Consider the following 17,422-nt stretch of genomic DNA (forward strand, 5'->3'; position numbering starts at 1 on the left):
CAACTGCAAGTAATTTGAATGCTAATTAAAAAAAAAATATTTGTAGCATACATAACACAGCGGGCATGAAGCTGCTTGTTTGTGGGTAACTCCTGTTGGCTTCATTTGGGTTTCTTTGCAGGCCGTGGATGTTCCACCCAAATATATGTGGTTGGAGCTGAATGATCCGTTCATGTTGCACATACACTTTCATTGTGCAATGCAAATTGTTTACATGTCTTCATAGAAGAGCCTAACTATTTTCCTACTCTGTTATACGCTGTCCGTGAAAACAATTGAAGATTCATAGAGTTCAAGAATGATAATCACATTTCCTATCCTTGTAAACCAAGGATGTCCAGCGTTGATAACTTTATGACATATGGACTTTAACTCCCAGAATCCCCCACTCAGCCTGCTTTAAGAGGGTCGGACTTCCACTCCCAGAATTCCCCAGCTGGCTTGCTTTAAGAAGGGCGGACTTCAACTCCCAGAATTCTCCAGATTTCCCCAGGGATTTCTGGGAATTGAAGTCCACAGATCTTTACTTTGCCAAGATGTACGATACTGTATTTCTTGGCAATTATAGCTGGTTGAAGTACTTGGGTTTTGGCTACAAAGTAGCATAGTGTGTGAAACTTGCCAATATTTTAATTTTATTTATTTGATTTGTCAAGCATGTAAAAGATACCATGGTTATGCACATAATATGGTTAAGAGTGAAGCCAAAATCCTTTATAAATTGCTAACCCAAAGCATCCCAAATAATTAACGTTGTGCACAAGAGTTTTTGCTGAATTCCAATTAAGGGCCAATTAAATGTAGTTGCTTAATTCCAGGAGACTTTGCCCCGCCCTTTTCCTTGTCTTGATTTCTTAATTAACTTCAGGTAAGAATGCTATGTTCTATCTAGTTGGTTGCAAGGGGGGGGCACTGAATTCCCGCCCTCCAATGGCATTGGGGCAGGCTGCTCACCATTCCTGCTCTCTGATTGGACGTGACGTCACCCGGGGAAGAGCCGGAAGTATCCAGCCCATAGATTTAGAAAAGTGAAGAGACCTTTCTCTTGCTGAAATACAGATGCAAAGTCTACAAAAAAAGCTATTTTTTTGTTTATTATCTCGGGGAATAGAAACCAGAGCCTCCATGGATTTAAAGAGGTTAAGCAACAGTTGCAATATTTTTTTCCAGAAAGAATAATCTTATTTCTAGTAGACCGTATAGCAAAGAGTTATTTTAATTTGTTTTTTTAAAATCTTCCTTTATTTTGATTGCCAGATGTGGTTGAATAATAATGTATCTGGCATGGTTTTAAAAATAATGATCAGCAAAAGCAAAAACAACTCTTCAATTTAGAGCTGGCAAGCGTGGGAAAATAAAGTAAATTTTGCAAAAAGCAAGTTTTCTCAAGAATCATGTCGCAATATCGTTCGCACATATCCCTCTGCACTTTTGCTATGTCTATAGTCTACCATGTTCCTTTACAAAGCCCCCCCACCCTTATCGCCTTCACCTCAGAGGCCGCCTGAGCTGCTCCCTCCCATTGGCTGGTTGCTCGGGGCCACGCCCCTCCCCTTTTGCATCCCTATTGGCCGGCGCGCCTCTCCGGCTCTTTTTCCACCACCCCCGCCCCCACGGAGCGTCCCCACCGTTCGCTTAATTGCTGCCGTACGGTCCTGGGAGGGGTGTAGTGAATTTTCCTACGTCGAATCGGGTTCCCGCGTTTCTAAATGGAATTCATTCTCACCGTTCCCTCTTCAGAGAGTTAACAAAGGGCGAGAGCCATCCGTATGGGCGGACGGGAGAATTTCTAAGCGCTTGCCGCGGGTGAGTGGGGGAAAGGGCGTCGGCGGTGCTGCCAGGACCCGCTGCGCGAGGGCGAGGGGAGAGCGGGGCGGGGCCTGGGGGAAGCCGGAGGGAGGGGGCTCGGAGGGAGGGGGAGCCAAGATGGCGGCGGCTGAGGAGGAGGAGGTCTCGCGGCCGCCGCTGCCACCGACTCCGCCGAGGAATTGCAGGATGAGGTGAGGCCAGGCCGGGCCCGGCGAGGCTCCTTCCCGGGAGAGGCACTTCCGGCCGCTCGGGGGTGGGGGCGAGAAGGTAAAGGGAGGGGACGGAAGAGGCGGGGGGCGAGGCCGGCTTTTTTGGGGGGGGCAATCTGACAGGTCGAGGAGGGGGGGCGAAGGGGGACCCTCCGCTTGAGCCTTGCCGAGGCGCCGGACTACACCACCCATCGCTCTCCGCCAAGCCTGGTTCTGTGGGCACGTGCGCCTGGACTATACCTCCCATCGTCCACAGCAGCAGCCCCCTCGCTTTGTATTAGTTTGCACTCCCCCTCCCCATATCTGTATGCTTTTGACACCCAGCCCTATATTCCTTGTGTTTCTTTCGCTGGCCTTGTGTTTTGTTCCTGGGATTACAATTCCCATCCTCCCCAACCTCACACTCCCCCCAGAATCTCCATAGATATAGAGATTGGGGAGGATGGGATCCCATCATCCACAGCCTCACACTCCCCCCAGAATCTCCATAGATATAGAGATTGGGGAGGATGGGATCCCATCATCCACAGCCTCACACTCCCCCCAGAATCTCCATAGATGTAAAGGTTGGGGAGGATGGGATCCCATCATCCCCAACTCCATATAACTCCCCCCATCCCTCCACCTGCTCTGCCCCATTTCCTGACTGCTTCACTTGCAATCCCCATCCTGGGGCTGGGCAGTCCACAATCATCCGGCTGCCAGATCCCATCATCCCCAACCCCTATCCTTATTTCCCCCCCCCCCCTTCGGTAGCTTTGAGATAGTTCTCATCATCCCCGCCGCTGCACTTTTCCAGCCTTGAGTGCTCCTCCATGGGTAGGACGCCACTCTGCCTCAAACGCCCATCGTCCCCTGCCTTACATGTTTAATCGGCGGCAGTGCCCATCATCCCCGGCCAGCCTGAGTTCCCCTGCTTGCGGTGTCAGATCGCAACCTCAGAATTAGCTCTTGGCATTTCCTCTCTTGTTCTGATTGTAATGAACAGCCTCAGTCTGGCTGGCACACATGCTGTGCTTGCTGGGGATGATGGATCGTAGAGTCTTTATGGAGGTGACCAGTGTTTAGATTGCAGTCTGGAAGAGAGAATTAGTGGCTGCTGTAGGAGCAGGGAAGTTTGGCTCTGTCCCTCCTTATTTATTTACCGGTATTTGCAATCCTACCTTTATTATTTTTACAAACAAGGCAGAGAAATATCCTTCCTCCTCCTGTTTTCACAACAACAACAAAAACAACAGCAACAAACACCCTGTGAGCTGGTTGGGCTGAGCAAGAGGGACTGGTCCAAGGTCATCCAGCTGGCTGTCATGCCTAAGGCTGGACTAGAACTCACTTTCACCTGGTCATTGTCTCAAAGTTCCCTAATTGGCTTTTATGCCCAAGGCAGGACTAGAACTCACCCCCTGTTGATTGTCCCAAAGTCACCCAGCTGGCTTTCAGGCGTAAGGCTGGACTAGAACTCACTTTCACCTGGTGATTGTCTCAAAGTTACCTAATGGGCTTTCATGCCTCAGGCAGGACTAGAACTTCCAGTCTCCTGGTGATCGGCCCAAAGTCACCTAGCCGGCTTTCCTTCTAAGGCACAACTAGGCCTCCCCACCTCCTGCTTTCTAGCGTGGTGCGTTAACCACTGGACCAAATTTTAGGACTGGGGGACTTTGGGCCAGCCCCTCCCTCTCAACCCAAGAGTTACTATGGTCTAGCATAGCAAATAATGATCATTAGTGTAAATATACACTAATTGTCATGCGCCCAAATATTGATGCTGTTATCTTGGGGGGTATTGTGGTGGTTGTAAGTGCAAGCACTGGTTATAACTAATTTTTCCACCCAGCATTGTTGTAACTTAAAACTGTCGCTAAATGAATGGCTGTAACTCGAGGATTGCCTTTAAATCTAACCGGAAAAAGGGGGAGCCAAAACAGAAATTATGCAATAGTCTTAGAATTTTTTTAAAAGTGCATTTGCAAGTCATCCTCGACTTACGACCAGCATTGAGACCAGTGTTGTTAAGCAAGACACTTGTTAAGTGAGTTTTGCTTCGTTTTACAATCGGTCTTAGCCAGAGTAATATGGTTGTTAAGCGAATCTGCCTTCCCCCTTAACGTTGCTTGTCAGAAGGTCACAAAAGAGGATCACTTAACCCCGGGACACTGCGACCATCGTAAATATGAACTTGGTTGCCATGTGTCTGAATTTTGACCACGTGACCAAAAGTCCTAAGTGGATATATTGCCACCAATAGGCGGCAATATAAAATTCCTAAAATGAAATAAAGTGTGAAAATGGTCCAGTCACTTTTCTGTGCCATTGTAAATTTGAACGCTCACTAAATAAACTTGTAATAAATTACAAGCCAAGGACTAAGCAGAGTAACAGAGTTGAGAGGGACCTTGGAGGTCTTCTAGTCCAACCCCCTGCTCAAGCAGGAGACCCTGTACAATTTGAGACAATTGCCTGTCCAGTCTCTTCTTAAAGACTTCCAGTGTTGGGGCATTCACAACTTCTGGAGGCAACTTCTGTTCCGCTGTTTAATTGCCCTCACTCTCAGGAAGTTTCTCCTTCATTCCAGGTTGCTTCTCTCCTTCATTAATTTCCATCCATTGTTTCTTGTCCTGCCCTCAGGTGCTTTGGAGAATAGGTTGACCCCTTTTTCTTTGGGGCAGCCCCTCAAATATTGGAAGACAGCTATCGTGTCACCCCGGTCCTTCCCCCCCCCCCCTTTAAATTAGACATACCCAAAGCAGCCTACCTCCCTTCCCTCCTGTGTCCCATTCTATGTCTCTGCAACTTGCAAGAATTGGGGAAGTGGAGTTGGACCGGTTAGGAAAACGCTGGCGGAGGGACAGATTTGATGTGAAAACAGGCTGGGAATGGCTGACCAAAGGAATGAATGAAGAATGTGGGAAAGATTATTGTTTCATCTGCGGGTGTATTGATTTCTTCCCAGTTTTGTGCGAAAGCTGCAGTGGGTGTATGAATTAATATGTATTGAAGATGTTTATCCATTTTTTTAATCTAATAGTCCTAATAAGAATGCTTCTGGTTTTAGTTTTTGCTCCGTAATTTCTTCCAACCATCTCCGAATTTTGCACCAGTATTTCCTTGTGATGGGGCACGTCCACCACATATGGTAGAATGTTCCAGACTTATGGCTACATCTCTAACAATTGGGGGATAAATTTGGGTACGTTTTGGCCAATCTCACTGGGGGCAAATGACATCTATAAAATATTTTATAGAGGTTTTCTTTGTAAGCTACTGCCGTCGTGAATTTATAATTTTTTTCCCCTAGTTCAGTGATGGCGAACCTATGGCACGCATGCCACAGGTGGCACGTGGAGTCATTTGTCAGGGCACTGCCCTGTGAACTGGCCAGCGCGCATGTGCGTGCTGGCCAGCTAAATTCACCCTTTTTTAAAGCCATTTTTTGCCCTCCCCAGACTCCAGTAGCTTTATAGGAGCCTGTGGAGGGCGAAAAGAGGCCCTCCGGAGGCTGCATGAGCTTCCCTGAAGCCTTCGGAGCGCAAAAAACCAACCCTACGGGCAAACCGGAAGTTCAGGAATGGACTTCCGGTTTGCTCGGAAGTTTGTTTTGACTGCTCCGGAGGCTTCGGGGAAGCGTCCTGAAGGTCCCTGAAGCCTTTGGAGCGCTCAAAACTTCCGGTTTGCTCGGAAGGTCGTTTTGACTGCTCCGGAGGCTTCAGGGAAGCCTCCTGAAGGTCCCTGAAGCCTCCAGAGGGCTTCCGGGCGGGGCGGAGGGAGGCTGTTTTTGCCCTCCGCAGGCTCCTATAAAGCCTCTGGAGCCTGGGGAGGGCGAAAAAAGCATGCAGAAAATGGAGGGTGGCGCCTGTAGCGTGCGCATGCGCACCGGGGGAGGTCGCACATTGCATTATGGGTACGGCACGCCCACACACGACCCCCCCTGCGCTCCCCCCACTTATGGCACCCGAGCCAAAAAAGGTTCGCCATCACTGCCTGAGTTTATCCCATTTTTAAACTCTGTATTATGGCCAAAATTTCTTCCCCAGCTAATCATTGTCTCGTTTACTGTCTCTTCCTCCATTTTATATCTTAGGAGAAAATTATATAATACGGGATGGATGGAAGGTGAGGAGTGAGTAGCTTTGCTGGAGGTTGTGTAACTGCAGGTAGTCCTCAACTTATGACCACAATGGAGCCTAAAATGTTTGCTGCTAAGTGATCCCCAGGCTGCCAGCAGGACCTGGAAGGCTGGCAAAATATCCTGGAGGAAAAAATAGGGTCGCCCATTTCTGAATTCTTACTGGGAAAAAATTCCTATGGGACCCTTCTTTCAACCCTAGGAGCTCAGCGGCAGTTTTACTGGGATGGCATTTTGACTAGAGTTAGTCCTTGACCTACAACCAGTTGTTTAGCTTACTTTATTGTCATTGCACATCGTACAACAAAATTAAATGCCATCTTCAGTGCACATTATAACTATAAAAATAAAAAAAAACATAGAGACACATCCTTGACATGCTATGTAGTTGAAATTGAAAAACCTGATATTGCATTAATATTACACTATACCGTAGAATTTGATATAGTTACTGCTCTGGAATAGAAGCTGTTTTTCAGCCTATTTGTCCTTGTTTTTATTGTCCTGTACCGTCTGCCGGATGGTAATAGTTAAAAAAAAAGGTACCCAGGATGAGATGGATCTTTAAGGAAGTTTTGAACTTTCTTATGGCAGCGGGAGCTATGAAACTCTTCCAAGGAGGGGAGGGGGCAACCCATGATCCTCTGGGCAATGAAGTTAACCTTCTGGAGCTCTGCCCTATCTGCCATTGTGCAATTGGCAAACCAGACACAGGCGCAGTGAGTTAAAGTACTCTCTGTGGTGCAGCCGTAGAAGGTCACCAGCGGTTTTCCATTCAGTTGTTTCCTGAGAAGTCTCAGGTCGTATAATCTCTGCTGGACCCTTTTGACCAGGGTTGCAATGTGAGGTCCCCAGGTCTCAGGTCTTCTTTTAAGACAACACCCAAAAACTTAAAACTGGCCATTTGCTCCACTCGGCCTCCATTGATAAGCGAGGGCTAGATGTCCAATCTATTCCTTCTATAGTCCACCATAAGCTCCTTGGTCTTATTGGTGTTAAGGACCAAGTTATGGTCTCCACAACATGAAAGCAACCAGTCCATCTCCTCTCGATAGGCAGACTCATCCTCCCCTCTCCCCCCCGGAGATAGTCCCACCACCAAACGGTTTAGGGACCGTTTGCAGTTATGATGGCACTGAAAAAGTCAGGGCTGACCATTTTTCACACCAGTGGCAGGTTGCAGGCGGTACGCCCTGGTACGGCTGTATCGGAGCCTGCCCGGAGCACCGGATACCATTCCGTTATGATGCTCCGGAGGGCCCACCTGCCCGCCCAATCTTCTTACTGGTCTTTTAATACAATACAATAGTAGAGTTGGAAGGGACCTTGGAGGTCTTTTAGTCCAACCCTCTGCCTAGGCAGGAAAAGTCTTTGGCGCTTCCACGCATGACGCATACAGCGCCTGTGCGACGCTCTGCTGAGCAGCTGGAGCATCGCGGAGGCTCGCGGAGGTGCTAAGACGCATGCGTGGGCTGTGGGAGTCCATGTGGACACCGCAAGGCCTGCTCCAACTGTACCGGTTAGAACGGGATCTGGGAACCCACCACTGTTTCACACTTACACCGTTGCAGCATCCCCTGATTCCAAATTGGGACACTTGGCAGCTGGTTTGTATTAAAGATGGTCACTGTGTCCCTGGGGACATGCAATCCCCTTTTGCGACTTCTGACCATCAAAAGTCCATGGGGGAGCCAGATTCGCTTAACAACCGTTTTGCCATCCGAACGACTGCAGTGATTTGACTTAACAACTGCAGCAGGAAAGCTCGTAAAATGGGGCAAAGCTCACTTAACAGCTTCCTTGCTTAGCAGCAGAAACGTTGGCCTGCGTTGTGGTCGCAAGTCGAGAACTAGCTTGAACTATTTTCCTATTTACTCCTTTACTCTTTCCAAGTACAGGTAACCCTCAACCTACGACAGCAACGGAGTACAAAATTAACTTAGTTAAATACGTTTTGCCCCGTTCTACGACTTTCCTTGGCACATTTGTTAAGGGAATCCCTGCAGTGGCTGAAGTAGTAACATGGTTGTTAAATGAAACTGGCTTCCCCACTGCCTTGGCTTGTCAGAAAGTCGGAAAAGGGGATCATGTGACCCCGGGCACTGCAGCCGTCATAAATGTGAATTAGTTGTCAAGCATCCTAATCAGGCGACCATGGGGATGCTGCCATGGTCATATCCTGTTTTCCCCTCAAAATAAGACCCAACTGGAAAATAACTCTTAGCGTGATTTTTCAGCCAGACAGATGCATTTAGTACTGTATTTTCCCGAAAACAAGACCTAACCAGTAAATAAACCCTAAAACAATTTTGGGGGCAAACATGACTGTATTTTTGCGGTGTATATGACGTACCGGAGTGTAAGATTTTCACATATATATATGAAACCGCTGGGTGAGATCATCCGTGGTTTTGGGGTGGGATATCATCTGTACGCTGATGACACACAGCTGTACATTTCCACCCCGAACCACCCCAACGAGGCCGTTGAAATGATGTCCCGGTGTTTGGAAGCCGTACGGGTCTGGATAGGTGACAACCGACTCAAACTCAACCCCTCCAAGACGGAGTGGCTGTGGCTTCCGGCCCCCCGGTTCAACCAGCTAATTCCAACACTGGCCATTGGGGGCGAGCAACTGGCCCCCATGGAACGGGCGCGCAATCTGGGCGTCCTCCTGGATGCCCGGCTGTCCATGGATGACCATGTGGCAGCCGTGGCGAGGGGGGCGTTCCACCAGGTTCGCCTGGTGCGCCAATTGCGCCCCCTATTGGACCGGGATGCCCTTCGCACAGTCACTCACGCGCTGGTGACGTCCCGCCTAGACTACTGTAATGCTCTCTACATGGGGCTCCCCTTGAGATGCCCTCGAAGACTGCAGTTGGTCCAGAACGCGGCCGCGCGGGTGATTATGGGAAGTACGAGATACTCCCATATAACACTTCTCCTGCGCGAGCTGCACTGGCTCCCTGTGGTCTATCGGGTGCGTTTCAAGGTGTTGATTACCATCTTCAAAGCGCTCCATGGCATAGGACCTAGCTACTTGCGGGATCGTATCCTGCCCCATACATCCATGCGACCAATTCGCTCTCACAGGGAGGGACTCCTCTGGGTGCCATCCACTAGGCAGTGTCAGAGGGCGGCGCCCAGGAGTAGGGCCTTCTCTGTGATGGGCCCAGCCCTCTGGAATGACCTCCCCCCGGATATTAGGACTACCACCGACCTCCGCTCCTTCCGTTCAAAACTCAAGACCCACCTTTTTCAATTAGCAGGCCTGGCTCAACCATAGCTCCATTTCATTCCTCCTGGCAATTTTTAAACTTGTAATTTCCATGGGGGTATCTAATTTTAACTTATTTTATTATTTCTATGTTATAATAATGATGTATTGTGTTTTTATACCTCCTCCGCACAATGTGTAATTTTATATTATGTGTTTTATTTATTGTACGCCGCCCCAAGTCCCTTTGTGGAGAGGGAGCAGCTAACAAATTTAATAAAATAAATAAAATAAATAAAGATTTTGAAGAGGTAAATTAAAAAAAAAAAGATTTTGCACTCTGCAGGTTTGCCAAACCCTCTGCACGGCTTGTTTTTTGTGAAAAATGTGGGCATGCAGAGAGTTTGAGAGGCCTGCAAAGTGCTGCGGGGGGGGGGGGGGGCAAAAACGATCAAAAACCAGCCCTTTTTTGCAAAAACTGGTCCGTTTTTGCCAAAAACAGGGCATGCATAGGCTTTGGGAGGCTTGTAGAGTATTCGTATCACATTTTAACACTTTTAAACATTCATTTTTCCATATAAAAAATTAAAATACATGACCGGGATTGCTTGGCTTACCATCCCATACACCTGTTTTCTTTTACTGCCAACCTCCCCATGGTTGGCTGGGGAATTCTGGGAGTTGAAGTCCACAAGTCTTAAAGTTCCCAAGTTTGGACACCCCTGCTCTAACCCATCATAAAATCTTCCCCATGTCTTGAAGCACACTGATTCCTCTTTTAACCTTTATTCTCGGGGTTAACCTATTCATTCCTGCACAGTCCAATTATTTTTTTAATTATCTCTCCTTCCAAAGAGAGACAGTGACCCAGAAATCTTTTTTTTAAAAAAAACATATACCAATATCATCAATATCATTGCATGGACCGTGTGGTGTCTTGAGTATCGTTCGTTTTGGTACAAAACCAATATGAATACAAATAAAAATTACTACATTAATCAAACGAACATAGTCTAGTGTTGTTATATATATAAATATCAGCACGTGTTCCTTCATTTTTCAATCAATATTTACTACAGCCTTCTAATAGTCATAACACTGTTCTTGGTTATATCTAATATCCTCCTTTTTCAAAATCTAATCTTAACCTCTAGCATTCACTTTAAATTTGTTATACAAAAACATGTATAACAATATTCCCCCTAATTCTAATTTTTTAATCTATTTAATCTATTCTAATTCTCAATACAGCCCTCCCCCCTCCTCCTCCTTCCTTCCTTCCTTCCTTCCTTCCTTCTTTCTTCCCTCTTGCTTACTTTTCTTATTCATATTCTTTCTCTAACCCATCATAAAATCTTCCCCATTTCTTGAAGTACACAGATTCCTCTTTATCCTTTATTCTCAGGGTTAACCTATTCATTTCTGCACAGTCCAATTGTTTTTTTTATTATCTCTCCTTCCAAAGAGAGAGACTGATCGAGAAATCTTACACACCCCTGTGTAACCTTAGCCTTCCGAGTGCGACAGCCTCCAGACGGAATTAAGGCTGGGGATGCAATTCAATCCTAGGCTGGGTGCAGCTCAGGGTCATGGGCCTTGTAATCCAGTGCATATGGAAGGCCCTCGGTTGTGGGGGTGGGAGGAAACGGCCTTAACCCCTTGGCACGGTTGCGCAAAAGAGATGAAGTACAAAACACCGTTTGTAAAATACATATAGTCCTTGATTTACAACCATTTATTTAGGGACCCTTCGAAGTTACAGCAGCCCTGAAAAAAAGTGACCCTTTTTCACACTTACGACCCCGTGATCAAAATTCTGCGGTGAAAATTGACTCATATTTATGACGGTTGCAGCGTCCCGCGGTCACACGATCCCCTTTTGCGTCCTTCTGGCAAGCAAAGTCAACGGGGAAGCCAGATCTGCTTAACAGCCGTGCGACTAATTTCGCCACTGCAGCGATTCGCTTAACAACAGTGTGCAGAAAGGTGTTAAAATGGAGCAGAACTCACTTAACCGCTGTCTCGCTTAGCAACAAAACTTTGAGGCTCAGTTGTGGTCGTAAGTCAAGGACTACCGCTAAGAGTCAGAGCCGGCTACAATGCCTGTGAGGTGGGGCGGATTCTGGCAAGGGGAAGTCCCCATCACCCATGTTCCTCAACCTGATGGGCTGACTTCCTGATTTGTCTGGAGGCGATTGTTCTTCTTTGAATCTTGCAAGTTCTCCCATCTTATGCCCTCAAAACGAAACCTTGACTGTCTGCTTAGTAAATGCACTTCTTTCCCTATATTAATTAGATTTCTAGATTTGTGAGTCTGTAGAGATTCTCCGTCCCAAAAAGGTGCTTTTTTAGGAGGCCACTGGACTCCTGTTTTTTTCTTTTGAAGACGTTTCCCTTCTCATCCAAGAAGCTTCTTCAGCTCTGACTGGATGGTGGGGAATGGAAGGATTGATACTCCTTGCAGAGAGCTGGTCATTTGCATCCTTTTAGAGCGCCGTTGAGGCCACTTGGAGGTTTGTCTGCGTCCTCAGGGTCACCTGAGTGGTGCAAATGGTTTCTGTAGTCTGCAATTTCCCCCCTCCCTCTGGAAATCCATTCCTACTCCCACACCATTTAAAGGGTCTTCATCCCAAATCGTGTCGCTAAAAGTCTATATAGATTCACCATCATCCAGATCCCGGTTGTCCCAAAGGTGCTTTTTCCAGGAGGCCACTGGACTTTCTTGTTTTTTTCTTTTGAAGATGCTTCGCTTCACATTCAAGAAGCTTCTTCAGCTCTGACTGAATAGCAGGGAATGGAAGGATTGACACTCCTTGCAGACAGCTGGTCATTTGCATCCTTTTAGAGCGCCGTTGAGGCCACTTGGAGGTTTGTCTGTCCTCAGGGTCACCTGAGTGGCGCAAATGAATGCAGAGCCTTCTTGGCTGCGGGATGATTTCTGCCCTGTGTCCTGCAGCCTAGAAGGCTCCACCCCCCATTTGCGCCACTCAGGTGACCCCGAGGACAGAGCTAAACCTCCAAGTGGCCTCAACGGCTCTCTCAAAAGGAGGCTTCCAGCGCAGCAAAATGAAAGTACAGTTCTGAATATAAAAATATAAAAACAGTTAAAGTTGCAGGGATGAAAGAGAAAAAATAAATGACAAGTAAGCCCTTCCCTCCCTAGTTGCAACTTTTCATAAATATTGAGGTTTGATGAAAAAGCCTACCCCATCTTTTTTAATATAGCAGGAAAAAAAGGGTAATTTTTTGGTTTTGTTTTGCTCAGTATCTATTATTATCTCCTGTTATTTCCTCTTCAAATTCAGAGGAACTTAGGCGGTGACTTTGATCTTTGTGCCACCTTTATGATGTTTGAATTGCTGTATTTTTCGGAGTACTAGGCGCTCCAAAGTATAAGACGCCCCTAGCTTTTGGGGAGAAAACAAGGGGAAAAAAATCTACCTCTGCCTCCCAGCAATTTGCCTCCTTGCAACAAACAGCAAACAGTACAGACAATATGCACTGTTTGTAGGGTTACATTTCAGACTATACTTGTACAGATGCTGTTAAAATTGATGTGCTTTCTAGAAGTAAAGTTATTCTCTGATATTTAAAAGAAGATACAATAGCACTGGGCCTCTTCCGATCAAGCATTTATTGTAAAAAGCTGCTTCATTTTGTTAAACTGTCTAGAACAATAATAAAGCAATCTTTAAAAAATAGCTCTAATAATTTGAACATTCTGTAGGCATTTATAGTTATTGACTTACCTCCTTGCAGCAAACAGCCTGATTAGCACAAGAAAAAAAAATCTGCTTCTGCCTCCCAGCAATTTGCCTCCTGGAGCAAACAGCAAGTTTCACTTTCAATTTCAGTTTAACCCTCCTGATCATCAGCTGTTTCCGGCTGCAGGGATTGCCATAGCCTATTGCAGCCTCCGCAAGGCCCATTTTCCCCGTTTGCTGCAAGGAGGTAAATTGCTGGGAGGCAGAGGCCAAAGGGTGGGGGACGGTGGGTGGGTGGGGGTACAGTATATAAGACGCACCCAAATTTTCACCCTCTTTTAGGGGGGGGGGAGTGCGTCTTATACTCTGAAAAATACGGTATGTATCGATTCAACTTATTAACTGAGCTGCAGAGGTGGGTTGCTATCAGTTCAGGAAATAGAAATTGTGATTGGGTGGCCGAACTGGTAGGGATGGCAGGCTGGCCATGCCACCGAACCAGTTCCCCGGTCACCGCGGCATGTTTTTTTAATGACATTTTTAATGTTCCGCGCATACGCAGACCTATTTACAGGCAACTTGCGAGCGCACCCGCGCAAATTGCGGGCACACCGAATCGGCAGTAACTCTAGCCGAAACCCATCCTTGCTGAGCTGGCATGACTTGGGTGGCGAGAAGGGGATTCAGTTTTGAACCAGACGTTTGGAAGTCCCAGGTCCAATCCTGCACAATGGATCTTTTTTTAAAAAAGAAAATCACTTTCTACAGGTAGTCCTCAACTTACAACAGTTCATTTAGTGACCGTTTGAAGTTAACAACGGCACTGGAAAAAAAAAGGGATGTGGGGCCACTCTTCACACACCGGTTGCAGCAGCCCCACAGTCACGTCCCCGTGGTCACGTGATCAAAATCTGGGCACTTGGCAACCGACTCGTATTTATGACGGTTTATGACGGAGTGTCACGTGATCCCCTTTTGCGACCCTCTGACAAGCAAAAGTCAGTGGAGAAGCCAGATTCACTGAACAATCGTGTTATTAGCGTAAGAACTGCGGTGGTTCACTTTACAACTGTGGCCAGGAAGGTCGTAAAATGGGGCGAAACTCAATGCCTCTATTAGCCACTGAAAGTTTGGCCTCCATTGTGGTCGTAAATCAAGGACTACCTGTAATTGATGGGGATTACAGCCATGTAGCATGATCAGTGCTAGAAAAGAGTGGGATTGGCAGAATGGAGGAGGAAGAGGAGGAGGAGGACAGATGGAGGAAGGGCCCTTGGTGCTCTCTGAGCTTCATGGTTTCCTTGCAGACGTTTCATGACCCAACTAGGTAACATCATCAGTGCTAGAAGGGAGGAGGAGGAGGAGGAGAACTGTGGGGTCCTTGGTGCTCTCTGAGCTTGAAGGTTTTCCTTGCAGACGTTTCATGACCCAGCTAGGTAGACTCATCAGTGCTATAAGGGAGGGGGTGTGTGGAGAGGAGGAGGAGGAGGAAGAAGAAGAAGAAGAAGATGGAGGGGGTGTGTGGAGAGGAGGAGGAGGAGGAAGAAGAAGAAGAAGAAGATGAGGAGGACTATGGGGCCCATGGTGCTCTCTGAGCGTGGTGGTTTTCCTTGCAGACGTTTCATGACCCAGCTAGGGAACATCATCAGTGCTAGAAGAGAGTGGAGTTTGCTCTCTTTTCATGCACAAGTGGCTTGCTCTGTCATTGTTGTTGTCGTTGGGTATGTCTTGCCTTGGTATTTCCTTGATTAGGATGTGGTTAATCATTTGATTGTTTGTCTCAGTTGGGAGTTCCTGGATGGAGGTATTGTTTATTGCTTGATAGTCTGGTCTTAATCTCTGTTTATCCTGCAATTGTTAGCAAAGAGACTCTTTTAGTCTTTCTGTTTCCTTGTTAGAATTGCAGTTTCTTTCTTAAACGAGGTGTGAACTTGGCTTACATCCGCCTTCTGATGGCTGACACCCAAAAGGAAAGCCATTTATGTATGTATGTATGTATGTATGTATGTATGTATGTATGTATGTATGTATGTATAAACAGAAAGCACACGGTTTTCCTTTGGTTAGGAAATGTCTGCCAGAAAACAATTGGTCTGGAATGGTATAGGACAGGGGTGTCCAAACTTGGGAACTTTAAGACTTGTGGACTTCAACTCCCAGAATTCCCCAGCCAGCCATGCTGGCTGGGGAATTCTGGGAGTTGAAGTCCACAAGTCTTAAAGTTCCCAAGTTTGGACACCCCTGGTATAGGATCATCTGCCTAAGGAGGGGGTTGGACTAGAAGATCTCCAAGATCCCTTCCAGCTTTGTTCATCCGTTTATTAAAAACCACTGGAAACTCTTTCACTGTTTCCCCCGTTTTTATTTTGTCTGTAAAAGAAAAAGCATTTTGGTTTTAAGACCGGCCCTAGAGATAATCTTCCAGCTTTCTGGGGGATGCAGAGGCCAATGTGATAAACCTGCCCACACAGAGAGGAAACTGCTGAAGTGAGGTGACAATGGCTGAGTTAGAAAAACTCCCAAGAACATTGAAAAGAATTTTCTGGGTTTTTATGGGTGGTTTATGTGAATGCCCCAACACTGGAAGTCTTGAAGAAGATGTTGGATAGCTATTTGTCTGAAACCGTATAGGGTTTCCTGCTTAGGCAGGGGGTTGGACTAGAAGACCTCCAAGGTCCCTTCCAACTCTGCTACTGTATTGTATTATATTGTATAGTGCAGAGAAGAGAAGAGCAACAAAGAGCATTAGGGGACTAAAACATATGAAGAACGGTTGCAGGAACTGGGTATGTCTAGTTTAATGGAAAGAAGGACCAGGGGAGACATGATAGCATTGTTCCAATATCTCAGGGGTTGCCACAAAGAAGAGGGAGTCAAACTATTCTCCAAGGCACCTGAGGGTAGAACAAGAAGCAATGGGTGGAAACTAATCAAGGAGAGAAGCAACTTAGAACTGAGGAGAAACTTCCTGACAGTTAGAACAATTAATCAGTGGAACAGAAGTTGCCTCCAGAAGTTGTGAATGCCCCAACACTGGAAGTCTTTAAGAAGATGTTGGGTAGCCATTTGTCTGAAGTGGTGTAAGGTCTCCTGCTTGAGCAGGGGGTTGGACTAGATGACCTATGGGGTCCCTTCCAACTCTGCTACTGTATTGTATATCTTACCTGCCTGTTTATTTTTTCTATCTATCCATATCTGTCTTTTGATCTATCCATATCCATTTTCAACATTTTCTTAAAACTGAACCATCAATTCTGGAATCTGGGTGTTCCCAATGTTTTGTTTTTGCTTTAACAAGAGAACGTTGCTTCCCCCCCCTGAGTTTTTTGGGGGCTTCCTAACACTCCCCTGGTTCTTCCTAGGCCGTTTCCTGGAGACCTGGTCGCCCAGCACTCTTGATTCCCACAACTTTGCAAAAACGCCTACGACAATGTCCAGCTCAAGCTACCCTCCCAACCAAGGAGCGTTCAGCACGGAGCAGAGCCGTTATCCAACGCACTCGGTCCAGTATACCTTTCCCAGTGGCCGGCACCAGCAGGCAAGTAGCAGCGGGGCCCGGGGGGGTAGGGTAGGGTAGGGGGGATTCTGAATAATCCTGCAGGGGCCTCTCCCGGATTTCTGGCTTCTACATACAGGAAGTCCTCAACATAAGAGCCTCAGTGGTGCAGTGGTTAGAGTTCAGTATGGCAGGTTACTTTTGCTGGCTGCCGGCTGCCTGCAATTTGGCAGTTTGATTCTCACCAGGCTCAAGGTTGACTCAGCCTTCCATCCTTCCGAGGTGGGTCAAATGAGGACCCAGATTGTTGGGGGCAAGAGGCTGACTCTGTAAACCGCTTAGAGAGGACTGTAAAAGCACTGTGAAGCGGTATAGAAGTCTGTGCTATTGCTATTTCTCCCTCCCTCCCGCTCTTCCTTTTCTCCTTCCTTCCTTTCCATCTTTCCCTCCCTCCTTCCTTCTGACTCTTTCTCTCTTTTTTCTTTCTTTCCTTCCCTCCCTCCTTCCTTTCCCTGTGTTTTCTCCTTCCTTCCCTCCTTCCCTCCTTCCTTCCTTCCTTCCTTCCTTCCTTCCTTCCTTCCTTCCTTCCTTCCTTCCTTCCCATGGTGGCTCATGGGTTAGAAGGCAGCATTGCAGGCTAAACTCTGCCTACAGCCAGGTAGTTCGATCTTGACCTGCTCAAGGTCGACTCAGCCTTCTGTCCTTCCAAGGTGGGTAAAATGAGGACCCAGATTGTTGGGGGCAAGAGGCTGACTCTATAAACCACTTAGAGAGGGCTGTAAAAGCACTGTAAATCAGGATATAAGTCTAAGTGCTATTATGCTATACGACCACAATTGAGCCCCAAAATTATTTTGCTAAGTG

At 46.9% G+C, this 17,422-nt stretch overlaps 1 protein-coding gene across 1 annotated transcript in view; it reads left to right on the forward strand.

Moving 5' to 3' along the window:
* The first annotated feature begins 1,899 nt into the window (after positions 1 to 1,899).
* NCOR1 (nuclear receptor corepressor 1) overlaps positions 1,900 to 17,422 on the forward strand; it is a 140,663-nt gene continuing 125,140 nt past the window's right edge. The window contains exons 1-2 of the mRNA XM_081940448.1: positions 1,900 to 2,000; positions 16,425 to 16,600. Of these exons, the coding sequence (XP_081796574.1) occupies positions 16,493 to 16,600 (108 nt within the window). The 5' untranslated portion in view covers positions 1,900 to 2,000; positions 16,425 to 16,492. The remainder of the gene's footprint in view (positions 2,001 to 16,424; positions 16,601 to 17,422) is intronic.

This window comes from Natrix helvetica (genome assembly GCF_964273705.1).
Source record: "Natrix helvetica genome assembly, chromosome: 2".
Taxonomy (NCBI): Eukaryota; Metazoa; Chordata; class Lepidosauria; order Squamata; family Natricidae; genus Natrix; species Natrix helvetica.